Below are 24,246 nucleotides of genomic sequence, written 5' to 3' on the forward strand. Positions count from 1 at the left end.
ATGGGTGGCAAAAGAAATGCTGCAGCCCATAGGGATCTCCTGGAACCCCAATACCCTGGGTACCTAGGTACCATATACTAGGGAATTATAAGGGTGTTCCAGTGTGCCAAAATTAGTCACTAGCCTGCAGTGACAATTTTAAAAGCAGAGAGAGCATAAACACTGAGGTTTCGGTTAGCAGAGCCTCAGTGATACAGTTAGGCACCACACAGGGAACACATACAGGGCACACTTTATGAGCACTGGGGTCCTGACTAGCAAGATCCCAGTGACACAGGCAAAAACAAACATACATATAAGTGAAAAATGGGGGTAACATGCCAGGCAAGATGGTACTTTCCTACACCTCACCTGTGGTATAGTGCACCCTCCTTTAAGGCTTTAAGACCTGCTAGAGGGGTGACTTACCTATGCCACAGGCAGTGGTTTGTGGGCATGGCACCCTGAGAGGGGTGCCATGTCGACTTTGCCTTTTTCTCCCTACCAGCACACACAAGCTGCAAAGGCAGTGTGCATGTGCTTGGTGAGGGGTCCCCCAGGGTGGCATAATACATGCTGCAGCCCTTGGGGACCTTTCCTGGCCACAAAGCCCAGGTACCATGGCTACCTTTTACAAGGGACTTAACTGTGTGCCATGGGTGTTTCAATTGTGGGAACAAAGGTACAGATTTTGGGAAGGAACACTGGTGCTGGGGCCTGGTTAGCAGGGTCCCAGCACACTTTCAGTCAAAGTTACCATCAATATCACGCAAAAAGTGTTGGCGGGGGTAACCATGCCAACAGAGGCACTTTCCTACAGTATAGGATCAAGTTCAGAGAAACCAAGAAAAAGTCCTCCCAGGATTGGGTAGATTTTATGGACTCTTCTGTGAAAGCTCTGGAGGGCTGGTTGCATAGAAGCAAAGTGAGTGACTAACAGGGTTTGTACAACCTAATTCTAAGAGAGCACATTTTAAACAACTGTGTATCTGATCAGCTGCATCAGCATCTGGTGGAGTCTGATCTGACCTCTCCCCAAGAACTGGGAAAGGAGGCAGACTAATGGGCCCGCACCAGAGTGAGTAGGAAGGCTCACACAGGGGGTGGCTACAAAAAGAAGGAAGCAGGTGTGTATCAGGATAAGGTGGGGACAACGATAAAAGTAAAGAGCATTCATCATGCCCACAAAACTCCACAGGGGGTGGGAATACATCCTCTTTATCTTCCTCTAAGTTCAGAAAGCCTTGGTGCTACGTTTGCAACAACAAAGGCTATAGGGCAGGGGACAGTTCCTGTCCTAAGAAAGGCACCAAGCCTTCCACCACTACTAACTCCACTTCTACTCCTAGTGCCCCTAGCAATAGCAGTAGTGGTGGGTCAGTCAAAGAGTATAGCTGGGCTCACCTTAGGGACTGTAGTGGGGTGTAGGCTGGTAAGGGAGACCACTGAGGCCTCTGATGGGGGCATTGACTTTGCCGCCCTTGCTAGTTTTCCCCTTAATATGGGTAAGTACAGCAGCATCTCGTGATAAATAGTGTTGAGGCTGAGGCCTACAGGCACACAGTTGCCAGTGTCACTGTGGTGACTGCAAACTGATGTCTCCTGAGCAACACCTACTTGGTCACACATACCAAGTGTCTGATGCACATAATAACACTTTATGCCACTCCATAGCAGTTATTGATTTCAGCAGGGGGGGTTACTGGCCCTAAAAAGGTTGTAGTGTCCTCTGATCTTCCTGTGAAATGTCTGCTTGGTAATGACTTGGAGACTTCAGCTTGGGCTGAAGTGGAATTGGAGGCCCATACAGCAATGCTGGGCATCCCAGGGAATATATGGACAGGCAAAGAAACAGAAAGAACAAGGGACTTTGGGGCCTGGAACAATGGCCCATGAGACTCTTAAAACAAAGAGCAGGAAGGGTAAAAAAGTACCCCCTGCTCCTGCTTCCAGTGAGGGAGAAGAATCCACTCCTTAGGTGGAACCTACACCAGAGGAGCTGCAAGCTGAGAAAGCTTGGCTCTTGGGTGCCGGGGGAGACACCAGGGAGGAACTCAATAAGGAACAACAGACTTGTCCCACACTGGAGAACTTGAGGCAGCAAACTGAAACACAAGAGGCAGGGGATATCAGCGGCACCCATAAGGTGTACTGGGAAATAAGTCTCCTATATTCAGAGTCAAGGGACCCCAAACCTGGTGTCACCAGAAGATTGGTAATCCCTCTGAAGTTTAGGGAGTTTGCTTTGACCTTGGTACATGAAATTCCCCTGACAGGCCACTTGGGACAAAGCAAGACTTGGGATAGGCTTGTCCTTCACTTTCACTTGCCCCTCATGTCTGAGGCCACAAAGGAGTTTTGTCGATCCTGTGTCACCTGTCAAGCCAGTGGCAAGGCAGGTGACACACCAAAGGACCCCTTACTCGCACTTCCTGTGGTTGGGATTCCCTTGGAGAGGGTTGAGGTGGACATCGTTAGCCCCCTGGGCCCTCCAACAGCCTCTGGGGACAGATCCATACTGGTGGTGGTGGACCATGCCACCAGGTACACTGAGACCATTCCTCTTAGGTCTGAAGAACCAGAACCTTATGGGCCTGGCGGCGCAGGGTACGCCTGAAATCTCCTTGGATTCACCTGCCTCAACTAACAGAGACACGGGACACTCTGTCAGGCGTAAAAGATCAGATTTTATTAGCTGCAGCTAGTACAGTTGTCCAAGAAGTACACAAGGTATGTTCTCAGGAGACTGCCACTTTACTTTGTGGCGCACAATCTTATATACCGTATAAAAACCATTTATTAACTACATACACTCCCAGAACACATAGAAAGGAGCCAGTAAGAATAATGTAAAGATAGAACAGAGCCAATAGAAATGTCGGAAAACAAGACAGCACCAATAGAAGGAATTGGAAAACAAAGTATCAAGTGACTTAAGGTTGCCTCCCCTCCAGCTGTGTTTGTCACCCCTCCCTTGAACTAATTCATTAACCGATCCACAACGAAGTTGCATGTGGTGCGATAAGTTTGTGTGCGTTTGGAGGACAGTTGTGAAATGAGAGAATACTAGCAAAGGACAGCGAAGGCCAGACGATAAGATAAGATCGGCGGAGAATAGTGTGAGCCTACAGATAGTTGAAACAAGGATTAGAAAACCAGACAGGGATTAGTGTACTCGGTCAGACCTTAATACCAGCCTTGTAAAGATAGAGGCAGAAGGCTGTTTTGAACACCATGTTGCAGAATAAGCAGAAAAGGCAGAATGGACTTCGTTCGCTGTGCTGCCTGAGTGAAGGCAACATAAAATGGCGGCGGGCCACAAAATGGCGGGTCGATACGATCGTATTAAAAATCGAATTTCCTCAGACCCTCCTTTTGCCAGAACTCAGGCAAGATACACAAACTCATGTTAATCTGAGTCGATGTCTATGGCCATGAGGTCATCAAGCTGTTGCTGTACCATCATTTTGATATTCTCTGCTCTTTGTGACTTGGGTTTGGGAATACATGCAGTAGCACATAGGTTGCAGATGGCAGGACCGCAGTGCATACAAAGACAACAAGAGAATATAAAAGCTAAAATTACTCCAAAGAATGTCAATACCTTCCAACCCCATTTGGACAGTAATTCCCAAAACCACTCTGAAAAGGACCAATCTCCTTCGTCCTGATGAATCGACTCGGAGATTATGTGTAACTTAGAGATAGCTTGGTATACTGTCGGAGCGTCATTAGGTATGAAAATACAGCAACTTGATCCGATCAATTTGCATACTCCACCACGGTCCGCAAGAACAAAGTCTAAGGCAACACGGTTCTGCAAGGTCATAAGACGATCAGCCTGTAGTTCAGCTGTAATGTTACTTAAAGCTCCTACAGTGATGTCTATGGTGGTTTCTACGACACGAACCAATTGCCTTATATTTCTGCTGTTGGCCATTGGACCCCAGAAGGGAAGAAATCCTTTGAGGAAATCTCCTCCCTCTTGTCCTGCTGTGTCTTTCGAATCCACAATCCCTCTGCCATATCTATTTTTATGATGGTTCGCAGGAGCGGTGTATGTAGGGGGAAGAAGAAAGGCTATATAACAAGTACCAGAGAAATCAGCTGGCAACCATGTATAAGCCCTATCGTGGCAAACGAAGTATGTACCTTGAGATGGTACTAACGGCAGTGAATTCAGAGCTGAATAAACATATGTATGGGAACATAAACTTTCTCTTTGTCCGGTGTTTGGAGTTCTACCATTTATTTGCAGACAGAAATTTCCTTGTTGGGGTATGACCCGTATCGGAGGAGATTTTCCTTGCTTAACCTTATCATTGAGGCTGGAAATGTAATTAGTTATGTTCCAATTGGTATATGCTTTTCTTTCATCTATTGGAGCTTCACTTTTTTCCATGATTTTAGCCATAGCTACCATTCCCTTTATCAATAAACTATGACTGAAATTTGAACCAACACTATGTGAACTGACAGGTTGTTTAATTTTACTTTGATATGCATTATTGAAAATGACAAAATAAGCCCAAGCGGAACCTTCATAGGAGAATGGAAGAACTAAATATGGCATTCCTTTTTCTACCGTATGTGGTATGAGTCCACACACCCAACAGTCAGTTGTATTGATCACTAACTGATGTTGATGTAACAACTGGACGAAGGAATTGTTAAAGTATTCAGTTCTTCTGATGAGTTCATGCTGGGGAAGAGTGTGAAATAGGTGCGGAGAGATAGTAGAAGAAGATGTAGAGGTAGGAGAAGAGACAACTTTTTGCTGCAGAGTAATAATGATCCAGTTTACAGATGCCAAAAGAATACACGACAATATAATGACGCATAGAGCAATACTACAACGACTATATATTTCTTTACAATTATTCTTTACATTTTTACTTTCTCTTTTATCTAATGTAGCCTCCATCTTTCTAAGTGGATGCTCACGGCAATCTTCCTCAATCACTGTAGTCACGATTATCTACCGTCCTATGACACTGTGAGGTCCTGCAGGCCTATTGCCACTTACTCAGGTCGTAACTAAGACTCCTACCGTGACCCTGCAACCGGGATAGAGTACTACATAGGAGAGAAATTTACAAGTTCTTTGGTCTTGGTCTCAAATTATAGCGTTCCTGTCCAGAGGCAGTCTGGTTTTGAAACAATGTTCCTGGATTTGTCGTGTTCAAGCGACGATGCGATGGTATTGCTTCTTGAAGGATGTCGTCGTCCTCTTTCTCAGAAAGTGTTCCAATTAGACGCGCATCACTGAATGGTACAAATTGCGGAACTTTCTCACTTTCAGAGTCACTGATGCCTCTACGGACCCACTGATCGAAAGGCAAGGGCAAAGGCACCCAGTTTTTCTTTCCTTCGACTTTAACTGCTGTTCTTGTGGTCAAAAGAACCAGGCGTGGCTCTCTCCATCTAGGCTCCAAATTTCTCTGTCGTTGGAAATTTTTCGTGCAGACCCAGTCACCTGGTCGGATGGAATGACCTGGGTCTGTGGAAGCCTCTGGTAGAGCACTCTGAACCTGTTGATGAAGAACACGCAATTTAGTTGTAAGGTCATGCAAGTAGTCAATCAACATCGGGTATGGCAAGTCTGAGTATTTCTTAGGGCGAGGAACTCCCCATACATTAGCTGGGCGACCAAATATCACTTCGTAAGGGCTAAGCCCCAAACGAGAGTGTACTGCTGTTCTGGTGGACAGAAGAGCCAATGGTAAAGCATCAGGCCAATTAAGTCCTGTGCTAGCTTGCACCTTAGCAATTTTAAGCTTCAAGGTTCCATTGTAGCATTCTACTAAACCAGCCGACTGTGGGTGATTCGCCGCGTGGAACTTCTGTTTTATGCCAAGACCTGCACAAACTTTTTGCATGACTTGACCCACAAATTCGCTCCCATTGTCACTCCAGACAATGCGCGGCAAACCAAACCTAGGGAAGAATTCTTTCAAAAGTATTTTGGCAGTTGATAAAGCAGTATTGTCCTTCAGAGGGTAGGCTTCTACCCATCTAGAAAAAGCACATACTACCACCAGAACATATTTGAGGTTGTTGCATCGTTCCATGTGAATATAATCGATCTGCAACACCTCAAATGGATATGTTGGAGGAGCAAAATGACCTGCTGGAGTTGGGGTTCCCTTTCCCGGATTGTACATCAAGCAAACAATACAATGTTTTACTACATTATTTGCACACTTTGGGATCCCCTCATTTTGCCACACTGGAGCCAGAAGTTTACATATTCCTTTTGCACTTAGGTGAGCTGGACCATGTGCCATAGTAACTACAGGTAGTACATAAGCATCTGGTAACAGCCAACGTTGATGTTCTGATAATTCAACCCAACATCCCATCTCATCTAACATTCCTGTACTTTCCTTCCACTTTCTCAACTCATTCTCCGTAGCCTCTCCTTGAATTGATTTCACACTCTCTACTGTATCTTCACACATTCCCTTTTCTCTTACGCAGTTTGCGGGACCTGCAACATACATTCGACTTGTGTTGTCTCTGGCTGTCTTTTTCGCTACCTCATCTGCAAATGCATTTCCTCGACCAACATCGTCCACAATCTTTTTGTGTGCACTACACTTCACGATCGCTATCTGAGTAGGCATTGTAAGTGACTCAAGAAGTTCAGTCACTAATTGACCATGTTGTATCTTAGTACCATGGGAAGTAAAGAATCCTCTTTCCTTCCATAAGCGCCCAAAGTTAAACGCTACACCAAAAGCGTATTGGCTATCAGTGTACACGTTTACTCTTTTTCCTTTGGATAACACACACGCTCTAGTTAAGGCTATCAATTCAGCTGCCTGAGCTGAATTATGTCTAATGCGTGCTGTCTCCACAATCGTATGCAAAGTAGTAATAGCGTAGGCTGAAACTGTATCTCCATTCGGGAGCTTGAAACAAGAACCATCTACCCATAGTGTTCCATCTGGATTCACTAATGGCGTGTCTTTTAGGTCAATTCTACCCTTAGTCTCTTCTTCAGTACGGAGAAAACAATCATGCTGTTCAGAGACATCTCTCTCTTCTGGAAGAGGCAACAAAGTAGCTGGATTCAGGGTATTACATCGTTTGATGTGTATGTGACTAGCCAAAAGCGTCAGCTCATATCCGGACAACCGAGCACTCGTAAGATGCTGCGTTTTTGTCCTATTTAGTAAAGTATCCACGGCATGTGGCACCATAACAATGAGAGTATTATCTAGCACTACTCCAGCAGACTGTCGAATAGAAATTGCTGCTGCCGCTGTCGCCTTAAGACAACTAGGCAATGCTTTAGCTACTGGATCTAACGTAGCTGAGAAATATATCGCATGGTCGCTGTTGATCTCCAAAACGCTGCGTTAAGACTGACAATGCACAACCCTCTCTTTCGTGGACATAGAGCGTAAAGGGCTTACTGTAATCAGGAGTACCCAATACAGGAGCAGAACACAAAGCAATACGCAAATCAGTAAAACTCTTCTGACATTCGTCAGTCCACGGAAGAGGCTGAGGCGTATCTTTTAAAGTTAGCGCCAACAGCGGTTTAGCCAATAAAGAGAAACTCGGAATCCACTGTCTACAATAAGAAGTAATGCCCAAAAAGGCACGTACCTCTCTTTGTGTGGATGGCACTGACATTTGTGCAATTGCCTGAATTCGTTCGGGGGTCAATCGTCGTCCCTCCTTTGACAAGAGATGACCCAAATAAGTCACCTCGCGACAGACATATTGTAATTTAGAAGGAGAAACCTTGTGATTCAGATCAAACAAATGACGCAACAGTGCAACGGTCACGTTTTTGCAAATCTCCTCTGAATCAGCGGCAACTAATAAGTCATCCATGTACTGAATGAGAGCGGCACCGGACGGTAAGGAAAAGGCATCAAGATGACATTTTAGAGCTTGACTGTAAATAGAGGGACTTTCACAATAACCTTGAGGTGCGCGTTTAAACCGGAAGCTTCGGCCTCCGAGGGAAAAACCAAAAATATCTCTACTCTCTTCGGCGATGGGAATACTAAAGAAAGCATTCTTTAGATCAATAACTGAAAACCAAGTCGCTGTAGAAGGTATCATCGTCAACAGAGCAGTGATATCTGGGACTACAGGAAACTGCGGTACGACAATCTTGTTTACCCCCCGAAGATCAATTACAAAACGATAAACAGGAGGCTGAGAAGGATCAGTGCGTTTAAGAACCGGAAGAACAGGACTGTTACATGTATTTCCTCTCGTTTCCTCAACCACACCCTTCTGAATCAAATCATGGACAATTTCCAGAAGTGCTTTCTCACCTTCAGTAGAGATTCTGTATTGCGGAATACGTGGCATTTCAGCATTGGGCTTAAGAGTAACAACATAAGGTGGGATCTCAAGACAACCAACGTCATTCGGACCCGTAGCCCAAAGCGTTTCGGGAAGAGAAAGCAATTCAGGTGGAAATTGATCTTTTGATAAGTACATTGGACTAGTCATTTTCTGTCCTAGAGTGAGGTATACACCAGAAGGTGAACAATATATCGTAGCATGCATTCTTTTTAATAGATCTAAACCCAACAGATTTTCACCACAACCATTCGTCAGAAGAAGCGGAGCTTCTAAATCATAAGGGCCTATTGAAACAGGCAAAGGGCAAGAAACTGGATTGCGAACAGGGGCGCCAGAAAATCCTACAGATACATTCGTTAAGCCAGACAAAGGTGCGCCAGGGAGTTTAGAATGAATGATAGAGCTTCTCATGGCACCAGTATCTAAAAGAAATGGCTCTGAAACACCCATTGTAGTGACATTAACATAAGGTCCATTCTGATCCACTGGAATTGACGTAACCCCCTTACTTTGTCCATGGCTGTCCTATTCAAAATGAAGACTTTCATTCCCTCCTTCAATATACTGATCCTCACTGTAATACTGTGTAGACCTAACATTTTGCTGGTCAAAGTAATTTCCGGAATTTGGAGGAACAAAAGAACGCTGCTCTTGGGTTAACACACCTCGACCTCTACCTCTATTTGCTGACTGAGAACCACCACGACCTCGTGAAGCAGATGTTGCTCCATTACGCTGCAACAATGCCGGACAACTGTTCTTAAAATGACCTTCCTCCCTACAATAAGCACATTGATTGGGACCTAGCAAAGGTCTTGGAATGAATGGTTCAGGCTTTTGATACAACCTCTGAAACTGCGGAGGCTGTTGAAACTGAGGCTGAACATAACGAGGAGGATAAGCCTGTTGCAAGAGAACTTTAGTTTTTAATTCTTTCGTCTTTTTCTCTTGTTTTTCCCTTTCTTCTTTGTCTCTATTTTCATAATATTGTGCAGTAGCCAATATCTGGGCGGAAGAAGAAACTGCCCATGAACTCTCGGAGTCTTTTAGCTTGTGTGATAGTTCAGGAAGCAAGTTATATACAAACTTATCCACAAATAATCGCTGTCCCCCTTCTGTAGCCATATCTTGACCACTGTGATCAATGAATGTCTCCTCGAATCGGGTAAAGAAATCGGAAACACTTTCATCTTTCTTTTGTTTACATGCTGCTAGCTTATCCCAATTAACTCTCAAAGCAGGCATCATTGTTTTCATTAATGGAATAATCCTACCAGGGAGTTCTGAGATCAAAGCGTCGGGCTTTGCACCACCTACTTGACCTCTATCTGCGGCAATAATAGCGTTCCAATCGCCGCCTAATTCTTGAGCGTGATCCTCTCTACGAATTTTAGCCCATATTGTCTGTGGAACTACATTTCCCATCAACATGTCAATATCTGCTAGATTCATAGTACATGCATCAACTGTTTGCGACAACTCTTTATAGTAACCAGCAGGATTTTTGCGTGAATCTGGTAGTGACTGTTTAAGTGCTAAAACTTCAGACCTTTTCCAGGGGACATGTATCCATATGCGCTGAAAATGCGCAGGAATAGCTGGATTAGCACCTGCTGCTGCAACTTCTTCCTTCCATATTGGAGAAACCTCTCTCATGGGATAGTTTTTCAGTGCTGTCCTAACTGAAGGATCAGAATCAGGAAAAGTCTGTGAGAACAATAGGGATCTGAAAGAAATAAGTGTTCTGACAGCGTTTTCAACCTTAGGACCCACAATAAGTCCTTTGTCAAAGTCAGCCTGAACATCTAACAGATCCTGTGGGACCGAACCCAAATTCATATCCTCCCATTCTTTAGCGAGAGTATCGCACATAACTTTAAAAACATATCTCTGCGTAGGTGCATTCCATTGCAGAAAGGTGGACATAATATCAGACGTACTATATTGGGGACCCTTCTTGATCCATCTACAAGCAAGTGAGTCCAATTTTTCTCGCTCTTCGGAGTCTGGGAATTGACTACGAGACTGTCTTCGAGAAAAAGCTGGAGACACATTTAAAGCTTCAAAGAAAGGTGATAAGAGACCAGAGACAGTATCTGCAAATCGCTTACGCATAGATGGAGAATTTGACATAAGGATAGGGGACAAGGTATTAGGTGAATTAACTAAAGGAGCATTAGGAATTGCCAAAGGAGCAGAAGGCAAAGGAGTTAAAGGCAAAGCTGGCATAGGCAATACTTGAGGAGGCAAATGTGGAAAAGCTGGAGCAGGCGGAAGCACAACTGGCGGCTGAATAGGCTGTAACATCGGGGGTGCATTAGCACCTTGTACATAGGGCGGAGGCAATTTCAATAAGTGGGACATTAAGGAATCTTCCTCAAAATCTTTTCTCTTATCAAGGGAAGAGATAGGCAACGTCGGATAGCATTTATCTATTGCCATTCGATGCTGTCTGTCTGAAATTTCCATTGCATTATCTATTTCATCATCTTTGAATTGCTGAGCAGCCTGTATAATCGTCATTCCCTGTGTTTTCCTATCTCGTTTCGCTTGTTTAATTTCTCTCTGTTTGGCTTCCTTACGCCAAAGGCGAAAAGAGTCAAACATTGCCGGCCGGGCTTTTCTTTTAAATAACGTTGCTTCTAAATTATCTAGCACATCAGTTTCGAAACTACCATTTTCTGGCCATTTTAAAACACCATCTTTCTTTGTATATCGGGTCCATGTCTTATTAAAGGCAATAGGACCAACACCATGTTTAGAATAGAGCTCATATGTGGGAGTTCCAACCGAAGGAATCGGACAGGAGTCCTCAAGCTGGGAGTCCCTATTACAACCAAAGCAACAAAGTTTTCCAAACTTAGTCAGACCAGACATCTCACGATTTTTACTGGCTGTTCACAAACATCAAGGGGGTAAAACTTTCAGTTTACACAGCACAAATGCACTTCCCCTCGGCTTTGGCCACTGCAATGGCCAAATCTAAGGACCTAAGGACAAAACAAAGACCAAAATTTGTGGGCGCGACCCACCAAATACTTAACTAAGGATGTCTTCTTACACCAACAGAGGCCCGTCTATCGTCTCGCTTTACCATACATCATCAAAGAAAGGGCCAAGGCAGGGCGGCAGTCAGGGCAGCAGTCGTCAGTAGCCGTCAGGAAGGAGTAACCGCGCTGAAAAAGACCTTCGGACCACTTCGACATACAGGGGTCGCTTGACGTGGCTCGCGATTCCTCCAGAATTTTCTTGCGGGGTTCCTCACGACCTTCAGGCAGAACCGGTACCGCTGAAGCCGCCCCACGTTGGGCGCCAGTTGAAGAACCAGAACCTTATGGGCCTGGCGGCGCAGGGTACGCCTGAAATCTCCTTGGATTCACCTGCCTCAACTAACAGAGACACAGGACACTCTGTCAGGCGTAAAAGATCAGATTTTATTAGCTGCAGCTAGTACAGTTGTCCAAGAAGTACACAAGGTATGTTCTCAGGAGACTGCCACTTTACTTTGTGGCGCACAATCTTATATACCGTATAAAAACCATTTATTAACTACATACACTCCCAGAACACATAGAAAGGAGCCAGTAAGAATAATGTAAAGATAGAACAGAGCCAATAGAAATGTCGGAAAACAAGACAGCACCAATAGAAGGAATTGGAAAACAAAGTATCAAGTGACTTAAGGTTGCCTCCCCTCCAGCTGTGTTTGTCACCCCTCCCTTGAACTAATTCATTAACCGATCCACAACGAAGTTGCATGTGGTGCGATAAGTTTGTGTGCGTTTGGAGGACAGTTGTGAAATGAGAGAATACTAGCAAAGGACAGCGAAGGCCAGACGATAAGATAAGATCGGCGGAGAATAGTGTGAGCCTACAGATAGTTGAAACAAGGATTAGAAAACCAGACAGGGATTAGTGTACTCGGTCAGACCTTAATACCAGCCTTGTAAAGATAGAGGCAGAAGGCTGTTTTGAACACCATGTTGCAGAATAAGCAGAAAAGGCAGAATGGACTTCGTTCGCTGTGCTGCCTGAGTGAAGGCAACATAAAATGGCGGCGGGCCACAAAATGGCGGGTCGATACGATCGTATTAAAAATCGAATTTCCTCAGGTCCACTACAGCTTCTTCAGTGGCAAAAGCCCTCCTTGGTATCTTTTCCTAAAGAGGTGCTATCAGACCGGGCTGCAAACTTCATGTCTGCTTACCTGAAAGCTATGTGGAAAGAGTGTGGTGTTGCTTACAAGTTCCCCACTCCTTACCACCCCAAAAACAAATGGCTTAGTTGAAAGGTTTAATAAATCTCTCAAGGTAATGATAATGGGGCTCTCAGAAAAGCTCAGAAGTAGGTGGGATGTCCGATTACCATGCCTCCTCTTCACCTAAAGGGAGGTCCCTCAGAAGGGTGTGGGCTACAGCCCATTTCAATTTCTGTTTGGGCACCATGTTAGAGGTCCCCTTGATCTTGTTAGAGAAGGCTGGGAGCAACCTCTCAAGGCCCCCAAGCAAGACATTGTGAACTATGTGGTTGGCCTCAGATCAATAATAGCTGTGTACATGAAGAGGGCCACTAAAGACCTTCAGGCCTGCCAAGAGTTGCAGAATCAATGGCATGCCCAGAAGGCTGTACTGACTGTAGACCAGCCAGGACAGAAAGTGTGGGTCCTGGAGCCTGTGGCTCCAAGGGCACTCCAAGATAGGTGGAGTGGTCCCCTTACCATTGTGGAGAAAAAGGGTGAGGTTACCTACTCGGTAAACCTTGGCACTCCCAGAAGCCCCCACAGGGTGCTTCATGTAAATTGCCTTAAGTCCTACCATGACAGGTCTGATATGACTCTTCTCATGGCAACTGATGAGAGACAGGAAAAAGAGAATGATCCTCTCCCTGACCTCTTCTCCCACAGTGCAGTTGATGGCTCAGGTGATGGGGTAGTGCTTGCTGACTGCTTCTCTGAGTACCAAAAAGAGGACTGCATAAACCTCCTAGGACAGTTCTCAGAACTGTTCTCCCTGACACCTGGTCAGACCACATGGTGTGAACACACTATTGACACGAGGGACAGCTCGCTTGTTAAGAGCAAAATTTACAGGCAACTTGATCATGTCAGGGAATGCATCAAGTCTGAAGTTCTGAAGATGCTAGACCTAGAAGTCACTGAACCCTCAGACAGCCCTTGGGCTAGTCCTGTAGTGCTGGTCCCAAAACCCCACTCCCAAGATGGCAAAAAGGAAATGAGGTTTTGTGTAGACTACAGAGGTCTCAACAAGGTTACTAAAACAGATGCTGTAGGAAGCTGGCCTGGTGTGTGGTGGGTACCTATGGTCCTTACACCTTATACCAGGTATCCCCTCTTAGTGAAGTGTAGGCAGTGTCTAGAAGCCAAGCTCTCTAGAGGTAGCTGTGGATGAGAAGCCAAGGCTTATCTAGGAGACATGCAAAGCTCATGCAATACCACTGTAGTCACACAGCACTTACTCACATGAAAGAAAACACTCAGTTGTGCAAAAATAAAGTGTAGGAAGTTGGCTCTGTATACACTATTACAAAGTAAGGAATAGTATGCACAGAGTCCAAGGGTTCCCCTTAGAGGTAAGACAGTGGCAAAAAGAGATAATTCTAATGCTCTATTTTGTGGTAGTGTGGTCGAGTAGTAGGCTTATCAGAGGGTAGTGTTAAGCATTTGTTGTACACACACAAGCAATAAATGAGGAACACACACTCAGAGACAATTCCAGGCCAATAGGTTTTTGTATAGAAAAATATATGTTCGATGGCATCTGTTGCTGCAGATACACATGTTGTGCACAGTCCGCCATCTGGTGTTGGGTCGGAGTGTTACAAGTTGTTTTTCTTCGAAGAAGTCTTCTGAGTCACGAGACCGAGGGACTCCTCCTCTTTGCTTCCATTGCGCATGGGCGTCGGCTCCATCTTAGATCGTTTTTTTTCCGCCCTCGGGTTCGGACGTGTTCCTTTTCGCTCCGGGTTTCGGGACGGAAAGATAGTCAAAACCTCGAAAAAAACTACGTCGGTATTGTTTCGATCGGGATCGGGATAGTTAGAATCGACACCGAATCGTGAAGAGCTCCGGTGGCCCTTCGGGGTAATTTCGATCCCCCGTCGGGGCCTGGTCGGCCCGACCGCGTGTAACAGCGACACCGATGGAACGGACCCCGTTCCGATTCTGTCCTAAATGCCACAGTAAATATCCATATACGGACCAACATTTGGTCTGTAACTTGTGCCTGTCACCCGAGCACAAAGAAGAATCTTGTGAAGCCTGTCGTGCGTTCCGGTCCCGAAAAACGCTCCGTGACCGTCGAGCCAGAAGACTACAGATGGCGTCCACGCCGACAGAGCACCGAGAGTTCGAGGAGCAAGGAGAAGAGGAGGAAGCCTTCTCCGTCCATGAATCGGACTCGGATGAATTCGACGTCGACCAAACTGTGAGTAAGACGTCGAAAAGCACACAGCACAAGAAAACAGACAAGGCCCAGGGGACGCCACTGCCAACTGGCCATGGCTCGACCCATAAAGGTGACCGTCCATCGGCACCGAAAAAGGCCGAACTAGTGCCCAGATCGTCCGACTCAGGTCGAGACACAGGCACGCAACATTCTCGGGACCGAGAAAGTGTTGCCGAAAAAGATCGACGCCGAGAAGGCGGAGCCGACGCTGCTCGACGCAGAGACAGCGGCACCGAGGATGATCGACGCCGAGAAGGCTCGACTCCGAAAAAGAAATTCGCCTCGGAGCCGAAAACGAAAAAAGATACAGTTTCGGTGCCAAGACAACCAGCAACCGAACCCACTACCGGCTCATATTCAGAGGAACATTCATTGTCCTCTCAAATGCGTAGACACAGGTTTGAAGAGGAGTTACAGACTACTGATGTAGACCATACACAAAAGAGGATCTTCATCCAGAGTGGAACAGGAAAGATTAGCACTCTTCCACCAATCAGGAGAAAAAGGAGACTAGAGTTCCAAACGGAACAACTAACACCACAAGCAAATGTGGCAAAGAAAGCAACTCCGCCACCCTCTCCTCCACCTGTAACTCAGATATCACCAGCACAAACTCCGTCACATTCACCGGCTCACACCACCATGAGCCAAGATGACCAAGATGCTTGGGACCTATACGACGCACCAGTGTCAGACAATAGTCCAGAATCATACCCTACCAAGCCCTCACCACCCGAGGACAGCACAGCGTATGCACAGGTGGTAGCTAGGGCAGCAGAATTCCACAACGTGTCGTTACACACAGAACCTGTCGAGGATGACTTCCTTTTTAACACCCTCTCCTCCACCCATAGCAACTACCAAAGCCTGCCTATGCTTCCAGGAATGCTAAGGCACGCGAAGCAAATCTTCAAAGACCCTGTCAAGAGTAGAGCGATCACTCCAAGGGTAGAGAAAAAATATAAAGCACCTCCCACAGATCCTGCTTTTATCACCTCTCGACTGCCACCAGACTCAGTCGTGGTAGGAGCAGCTCGCAAAAGAGCCAATTCACACACATCGGGCGATGCACCACCCCCAGATAAGGAAAGCCGGAAATTCGACGCAGCTGGGAAAAGAGTCACTGTACAAGCTGCAAGCCAGTGGCGCATCGCAAACTCTCAGGCGCTCCTAGCGCGTTATGACAGAGCCCATTGGGACGAGATGCAACATCTCATCGAGCATCTACCCAAAGAATTTCAAAAGCAGGCAAAACAAGTGGTTGAGGTGGGACAAAACATCTCAAATAACAAAATACGCTCCTCTATGGATGCAGCGGACACAGCTGCAAGAACGATAAACACTGCAGTAACCATCAGAAGGCACGCATGGTTACGCACATCTGGCTTTAAACCAGAAATACAGCAGGCGGTACTCAATATGCCATTCAACGAACAACAATTGTTCGGACCAGAGGTTGACACGGCGATTGAGAAGCTGAAAAAGGACACTGACACAGCCAAGGCCATGGGCGCGCTCTACTCCCCGCAAAGCAGAGGCACTTTCGGCACCTTCCGTAAAACAACATTCAGAGGGGGGTTTCGGGGGCAGGCCACACAAGCCAGCACCTCACAATCAACACCGTCTACCTACCAGGGACAGTACCAAAGGGGAGGTTTTCGGGGCCAGTACAGAGGGGGACAATTCCCGAGAAACCGGTGTAGGAAGTTGGCTCTGTATGTGCTATTTCAAAGTAAGGAATAGCATGCACAGAGTCCAAGGGTTCCCCTTAGAGGTAAAATAGTGGTAAAAGAGATAATACTAATGCTCTATTTTGTGGTAGTGTGGTCGAGCAGTAGGCTTATCCAAGGAGTAGTGTTAAGCATTTGTTGTACATACACATAGACAATAAATGAGGTACACACACTCAGAGACAAATCCAGCCAATAGGTTTTGTTATAGAAAAATATATTTTCTTAGTTTATTTTAAGAACCACAGGTTCAAATTTTACATGTAATAGCTCATTTGAAAGGTATTGCAGGTAAGTACTCTAGGAACGTTGAATCATTACTTTAGCATGTATACTTTTTACATAAAACACAATAAGCTGTTTTAAAAGTGGACACAGTGCAATTTTCACAGTTCCTGGGGGAGGTAAGTGTAAGGAAATGCCTCCTTGGCATGGTTACCCCCTGACTTTTTGCCTTTGCTGATGCTATGTTTTGAATTGAAAGTGTGCTGAGGCCTGCTAACCAGGCCCCAGCACCAGTGTTCTTTCCCTAACCTGTACTTTTGATTCCACAATTGGCACACCCTGGCATCCAGATAAGTCCCTTGTAACTGGTACCTCTGGTACCAAGGGCCCTGATGCCAGGGAAGGTCTCTAAGGGCTGCAGCATGTATTATGCCACCCTAAGAGACCCCTCACTCAGCACAGACACACTGCTTACCAGCTTGTGTGTGCTAGTGAGAACAAAATGAGTAAGTCGACATGGCACTCCCCTCAGGGTGCCATGCCAGCCTCTCACTGCCTATGCAGTATAGGTAAGACACCCCTCTAGCAGGCCTTACAGCCCTAAGGCAGGGTGCACTATACCATAGGTGAGGGTACCAGTGCATGAGCACTGTGCCCCTACAGTGTCTAAGCAAAACCTTAGACATTGTAAGTGCAGGGTAGCCATAAGAGTATATGGTCTGGGAGTCTGTTTTACACGAACTCCACAGCACCATAATGGCTACACTGAAAACTGGGAAGTTTGGTATCAAACTTCTCAGCACAATAAATGCACACTGATGCCAGTGTACGTTTTATTGTAAAATACACCACAGAGGGCACCTTAGAGGTGCCCCCTGAAACTTAACCGACTATCTGTGTAGGCTGACTGGTTCCAGCAGCCTGCCACACTAGAGACATGTTGCTGGCCCCATGGGGAGAGTGCCTTTGTCACTCTGAGGCCAGTAACAAAGCCTGCACTGGGTGGAGATGCTAACACCTCCCCCAGGCAGGAGCTGTAACACCTGGCGGTGAGCCTCAAAGGCTCACCCCTTTGTCACAGCCCCGCAGGACACTCCAGCTAGTGGAGTTGCCCGCCCCCTCCGGCCCCGGCCCCCACTTTTGGCGGCAAGGCCGGAGAAAATAATGAGAATAACAAGGAGGAGTCACTGGCCAGTCAGGACAGCCCCTAAGGTGTCCTGAGCTGAGGTGACTCTAACTTTTAGAAATCCTCCATATTGCAGATGGAGGATTCCCCCAATAGGATTAGGGATGTGACCCCCTCCCCTTGGGAGGAGGCACAAAGAGGGTGTACCCACCCTCAGGGCTAGTAGCCATTGGCTACTAATCCCCCCGACCTAAACACGCCCTTAAATTTAGTATTTAAGGGCTTCCCTGAACCTAAAGATTTAGATTCCTGCAACTACAAGAAAAAGGACTGCCGAGCTGAAAGACCCCTGCAGAGGAAGACCAGAAGACACCAACTGCCTTGGCCCCAGACTTACCGGCCTGTCTCCTGCCTTCCAAAGAACCTGCTCCAGCGACGCTTTCCAAGGGACCAGCGACCTCTGAATCCTCTGAGGACTGCCCTGCTTCGAAAAAGACAAAAAACTCCCAAGGACAGCGGCACTGCTCCAAAAGAACTGCAACTTTGTTACAAGGAGCAGATTTAAAGACCCCTGCAATTCCCCGCAAGAAGCGTGAGACTTGCAACACTGCACCCGGCGACCCCGACTCTTCTGGTGGAGAACAACCAACTCAGGGAGGACCCTCCGGCGACTCTACGACTGTGAGTAACCAAAGTTGTCCCCCCTGAGCCCCCACAGCGACGCCTGCAGAGGGAATCCCCAGGCTCCCCCTGACCGCGACTGTCTGAACTCCATTTCCCGACGGCTGGAAAAGGCCCTGCACCCGCAGCCCCCAGCCCCTAAAGAAACGGAACTTCTGTGCAGGAGTGACCCCCAGGAGGCCCTCTCCCTTGCCCAGGTGGTGGCTACCCCGAGGAGCCCCCCCCTTGCCTGCCTGCATCGCTGAAGAGACCCCTTGGTCTCCCATTGAAACCTGAAGGAAACCCGACGCGTGTTTGCACACTGCACCCGGCCGCCCCGCGCTGCTGAGGGTGTACTTTCTGTGCTACTTTGTGTCCCCCCCGGTGCCCTACAAAACCCCCCTGGTCTGCCCTCCGAAGACGCGGGTACTTACCTGCTGGCAGACTGGAACCGGGGCACCCCCTTCTCTCCATTATAGCCTATGTGTTTTGGGCACCTCTTTGACCTTTGCACCTGACCGGCCCTGAGCTGCTGGTGTGATAACTTTGGGGTTGCTCTGAACCCCCAACGGTGGGCTACCTTGGACCAAAAACTGAGAACTGTAAGTGACTTACTTACCTGTGAAAACTAACAATAACTTACCTCCCCCAGGAACTGTGAAAATTGCACTGTGTCCACTTTTAAAACAGCTTATTGTGTTTTATGACAAAAGTATTCATGCTAATGTAATGATTCAAAGTTCCTAGAGTACTTACCTGCAATACCTTCCAAACAAGCTATTACATGTGAAATTTGAACCTGTGGTTCTTAAAATAAACTAAGAAAAGATATTTTTCTATAACAAAACCTATTGGCTGGATTTGTCTCTGAGTGTGTGTTCCTCATTTATTGCCTGTGTGTATGTACAACAAATGCTTAACACTACTCCTTGGATAAGCCTACTGCTCGACCACACTACCACAAAATAGAGCATTAGTATTATCTCTTTTTGCCACTATCTTACCTCTAAGGGGAACCCTTGGACTCTGTGCATGCTATTCCTTACTTTGAAATAGCCCATACAGAGCCAACTTCCTACAGCATGTGACCAAAACTGTCTAATGCGACCCGTATAAACCCGCACCGGATGTTGTGCCTCGTTTCCAGGGAGGCACGGAATTTGCATCGCTTTATTGTGTATGACCGGAACTGTCTGGTGCGACTCGTATCCATACACTCCAGACGTTGTGCGCCTCATTTCCAGGCTGGCATGTAATTTATAACTCTTTGTTGTGTTTGATCGGATCTGTCTGGTGCGACCCAGATCAACACGCACCTGACGTTATGCCCGGATTGCTTGGGTGGGACTCTGATTGGCGTGTACCTGACGGGGTGCCTCTCTCTTCCAAGAGGCTCCCCTGCTAGATACCCCTTCATTTTAAGTTCCTCTTGAGCCCTCCTTGCGGCAGACTAACTACCCTCTCCCTACCCAGCCCCCAACTTCGTGTTGCTAGGTAGTATTCTACGGACTGGGCCTGGGTGGTGGTAGTAATAGACTGGGCTGAAGGAGCACATCTGAGAGGGATTGGAAGCGGGTCAAGAGATGGCGTGACCTACTCCCCCAGTGCTTTGCAGAACTGGGTTGGTGCTGGAAGGCACATTTTGGAAACCTTGGGTTGAACAAACTATTGACTAAGAGAAACATCAGCCTCGATCGGCCTAGTATCGGGGGAGGTTGATTTTTCTCTAACCCATGGATGTGGGGGAGTCGGGGTGAACTCGAGGGTGAAGGAGGGCTTGGACCATGGGGTCTGCATTGTGCTCTCAATTGACCTGCCGGATATCAGTTGCACCGCATTACAGTGCTGCGTGCATGTGTGTGTGCAAGTGTGTTTCATACGAACCTTTCTGAAATCTGGGGCATCGTGTATCGGTGCAGAGTGAGTGCATGGGAGTGACTGCCTGAAGACCACCTGTTAGCGATTACATCGGTCGGCGGTGTTGCTTTACACTTTCATTTCTTGCCAACAAAATACTGCATTTGACATTAGTTTTACCCGTGCGGCCCACGGTGCTGCTTAAGTGTGTTGTCTTTATCTGTGTGTACACATTTCTGATATCGCTGTGATCTGGGGTTCACCCTAAACTGTGTAGTATTGCATTATAGTAATTGCCAGGGTGGGCCTAGGGTTGACAACGTTAAGCACCGCATAATGGTTCTAGGGAGTGCTGCAGAATCTCTCCCCAGTGTGCAAACTACTGTCATTTTAACCCGAGTTTGAGCCTAGTACTGCTAGTAATATTTCCGAGAGTGATATATGTCCAGAAGTTCATGATGTCCAGATTGTTAATTAATGTGTATGTTGAATACAAACTTAATTTACATACCACATGTGTGAAGTCTATTTTGTGACGCTCAGTGCGTTTGTTGTGGGAGTGCTGTGCCAGTGCTTTACACATGGCCTCTGTGATAAACCTGGCTGCTCAGTGCCAAGCTACCCAATGGTGAGTGCAGGTTATACAGTGAGTGTAATCACCGACCCCTGATGGGAGAGTGGTAGGTTCTGCCTGGCTGGGGCACCACTACAGCCTCCCAGAACGGGCTGTTTTCAGCACTTCCAGATGGAATTCTCCTTCTGGAGTTATAATTTTGGTACATTATTTTATGACGGTTCTCTCATATTTCTGTTAATTGACTTGTTGTTGATGCTTCCTGCACTATATTGTTGTGAAATTTTCCTATGTGTTTACTTAAAGGCTTGACTGCTCATTTTGTGCATTCATTATAATACACTTATAATGTGACACCATTGTTTTCTTTACATATTTCTACTAAGTAGTATTGCTCGAACACATGCAAGGTTGGCTTCTAAGACTTGAAATATTTTGTTTTGCTAGAAATTGCTTTTTTTGGACTTCTTATTTTCTTCTTACACCTAACATTGTAAGCCTTTGTTTTAATCTTTCTACTAGTAGGCGATTACGGAAATAGATTATCTGTAGGAAGTTATATGTCTAAACCGTAATATGGTTACCAATGGACAATCTTGGTGCAGATGGGATTTTATCTGTCGGAAATGTGCCTACCAGTCGTGCTTGAAGTCCCGAAAAAAACACTTAATAAGTAGATAACTGATATCTTCGGACACTGGGGAAAATGTATTGGGCAGCAAGGTTTCCAGAACAAATATTGTTAAAATCTGAGGTAGATGGGCGACAATGCATGTGTGATTCATTGCCTCTAGGTATTCTTTCCTTCCTTGCTAAAACCTTAATCTTCACCAACCACATCTTTTACAGTCTCCGACGTAGGTAGCACATGCTGTAGTAAATTTCTGTTGTTTGCTTAAGGCACATTTAGAATATTTCTGTAACATGTTAGTATAATAGCTGTCCTTGAATTCATGTTTACATTTAACTTTTAAGTAAAATAATCTTTATGTTATGTCCCACTCCTAGAAAACAGAATGTTGTCTCTTGAGATAGTTTTGTCGTCTTGTGCATTTTTGGTTGCCTATTGTTTTTTTCTGTCAAGTTTGGTTTCATGCATTTCTTTGAGTATATTCTATTTATGGTAACTAATAAAATATCCCAGTATATATATATATATATATATATATATATATATATATATATATATATATAAAGAAATCTAAAAAATTTAAAATAATGTCAACAAAAAAAACACCAAACACAAATGTCTGTTTAGCGATTACACTAAATAACTACTGCAAGAGGTGAACGTAGCCTGGGAGTTCCATTGCTGAAGCCTAGGTTGTCACTTCTTGCCCTAGTAGTGACGGTACTTGTGGGAGGAAAGAGCGGTGATATAGTGTGCAAAGGTTCTGGGCAGAGAAGTAGCAATGGGGTACTGCTGAAGCCAGAATCGTGGGTAGAGGTTCCCGTGTGTTTCCCCTTTTACCATGACTGCACATTAAAGAGCAAAGGAGGCCCAAGTTCCTGTACAGCAGCTGCAGACCTGCGAGTGGGTTAGGGGTCAGAGAAGCCCAGCTCACAGTGGATTCTAAAGATCAAGTACAACCAAGCATCGGCTTCTCAACAAAATAAAGGCAAAAAGCCTAGTGTATTTGAAATAGGAGGAAAAGTGGAAAATAAAGACGAACCACAAAAACAAAAGACATAGTTTAGCAGTTCGAGTTTGCAGAAGGTTTCTCTGTGTCATAACAAAAAATATTAGTAATCATTGAGAAGTGTTTTTATTAAGGAACATTGCTAATAGATTTGTGATGCATATTCTTTGATGCCAATGGCGTGCCATTAATATTCATTCTTGATGTTTATTTTGTATGTTTAATTACATATCGCCACTGTATTTCCATTTGGGTTATTAGTAGCTAGAGCCCTATTCATAAATATGCTCTTACGTTCAACACTTTGGATTGCAAGCTGCCGAAGGGATATAACAATCTGTCCAAAAGGCAGTACAACAAACTTTAGTATCGAAATATATTTCTTAACTGTGTGTTCTGAAATAGACAACGCGTGAAAAAATGAATTCCTATCTATGTGTTCTTCCCAGCAGGCTCCACTTCGGATAAACGGAGTCCTGTTACCAGAGAGCGGTCACATTCACAGGATTCGGGCTCGTCATCTTTGTCTTCAAAAGCTTCAAGTAAATATTGGTTCCTTCATTTACAAAGCAAGTCAATAACAAGCCCTGGTACAGTGAGGTCTGCCTGGGGCTGATGCTTTACAAATTGATATTGTGCTGTAGCTTCATCAAAATGGAACATGTCAGACTTTTTGCTGAGTTGACGAATGCCTTTGTGTAGTGCACTTCCTTAACTGTAGGCCACCCCACTGTAGGCCACCCCACCTTGATCTTTGCTTAGACATAGTTTAATAATTTGTGAACGTTTCTTGAACTTAGTTAAGAAAGTCAAACTTTCATTGTATCACTCTGATAGGTTGCAGGCTAGAGCGCTGCTTTCGGGGCTGGATGGGCAACCTTGACCAAACCATGTCCCCAGGACACCATTCTAGTCCTCATTTTGGCATCCAGTCTGGTCCTGGCTGCATGTTTTGTGCTCAGTTCTTATTTTCCCTGCCACAATACATAAAAGTTCTATAACATGACAGCATTATTCAATGTCATTAGAACTTACAGTGACTAGTTATTTCCTTGTCTAGATGCCTTACTGTAGCAGCAGCCTTTTAAATTATGTGTTCGATGGCATGTGTGCCTGTAGATACACATGCTGTGCATAAGCTCACCATCTACTGTTGGATTCCGAGTGGTACAACTTTTTTTCTTAGAAAAATGTTTTCGAGTCGCGGGATCGAGTGACTCCTCCTCTCGGTGATAGTGCGCATGGGCATTGAGTCCTTAGTTTTTTCTCCGCCATCGGGTTCAGATGTGTGTCCCTCTCGCTGTGAGTTGTTGGCTAGATGCAATCCTAACTGGTTTCTCTCCATCTTTCTTTCTATGACGGTACTGTTTTCGAACATGTTTGGCTCTCATACTAAGCTTGGCTCTATTTTTTACTCTCTAAGTCGCCACTCACCCTTCGGGGCATTGGCGCTCCTTTTTGGATCTACATCTTACACAATGCTTCTTGATATGCTGCAGACCTGATGGATTGGACTCCATTTTGCTTTTGCCCTCGGTGTCATTTCAAGTTCCCACTCACATATCAACACCAGGTGTGGAATTTGTGTCTCTCCCCTGACCACAGCGAGCAAACCTGCGATGCCTGTCAATCTTTTGGGCTGAAAAAGACACTACGG

General features: G+C 45.8%; 1 protein-coding gene across 4 annotated transcripts in view; it reads left to right on the plus strand.

Moving 5' to 3' along the window:
• The window catches only part of GREB1 (growth regulating estrogen receptor binding 1), a 932,876-nt gene that overhangs the window by 673,933 nt on the left and 234,697 nt on the right, over positions 1-24,246 (plus strand). For 3 of the 4 annotated variants that reach the window (XM_069235945.1, XM_069235948.1, XM_069235947.1), the window contains exon 21: positions 23,039-23,131. In XM_069235945.1, coding sequence (XP_069092046.1) covers positions 23,039-23,131 — 93 coding nt within the window. The remainder of the gene's footprint in view (positions 1-23,038; positions 23,132-24,246) is intronic. The other variant, XM_069235946.1, reaches the window with a different exon arrangement.

The sequence above is a fragment of the Pleurodeles waltl genome, chromosome 5 (genome assembly GCF_031143425.1).
Source record: "Pleurodeles waltl isolate 20211129_DDA chromosome 5, aPleWal1.hap1.20221129, whole genome shotgun sequence".
NCBI classification, from domain to species: Eukaryota; Metazoa; Chordata; class Amphibia; order Caudata; family Salamandridae; genus Pleurodeles; species Pleurodeles waltl.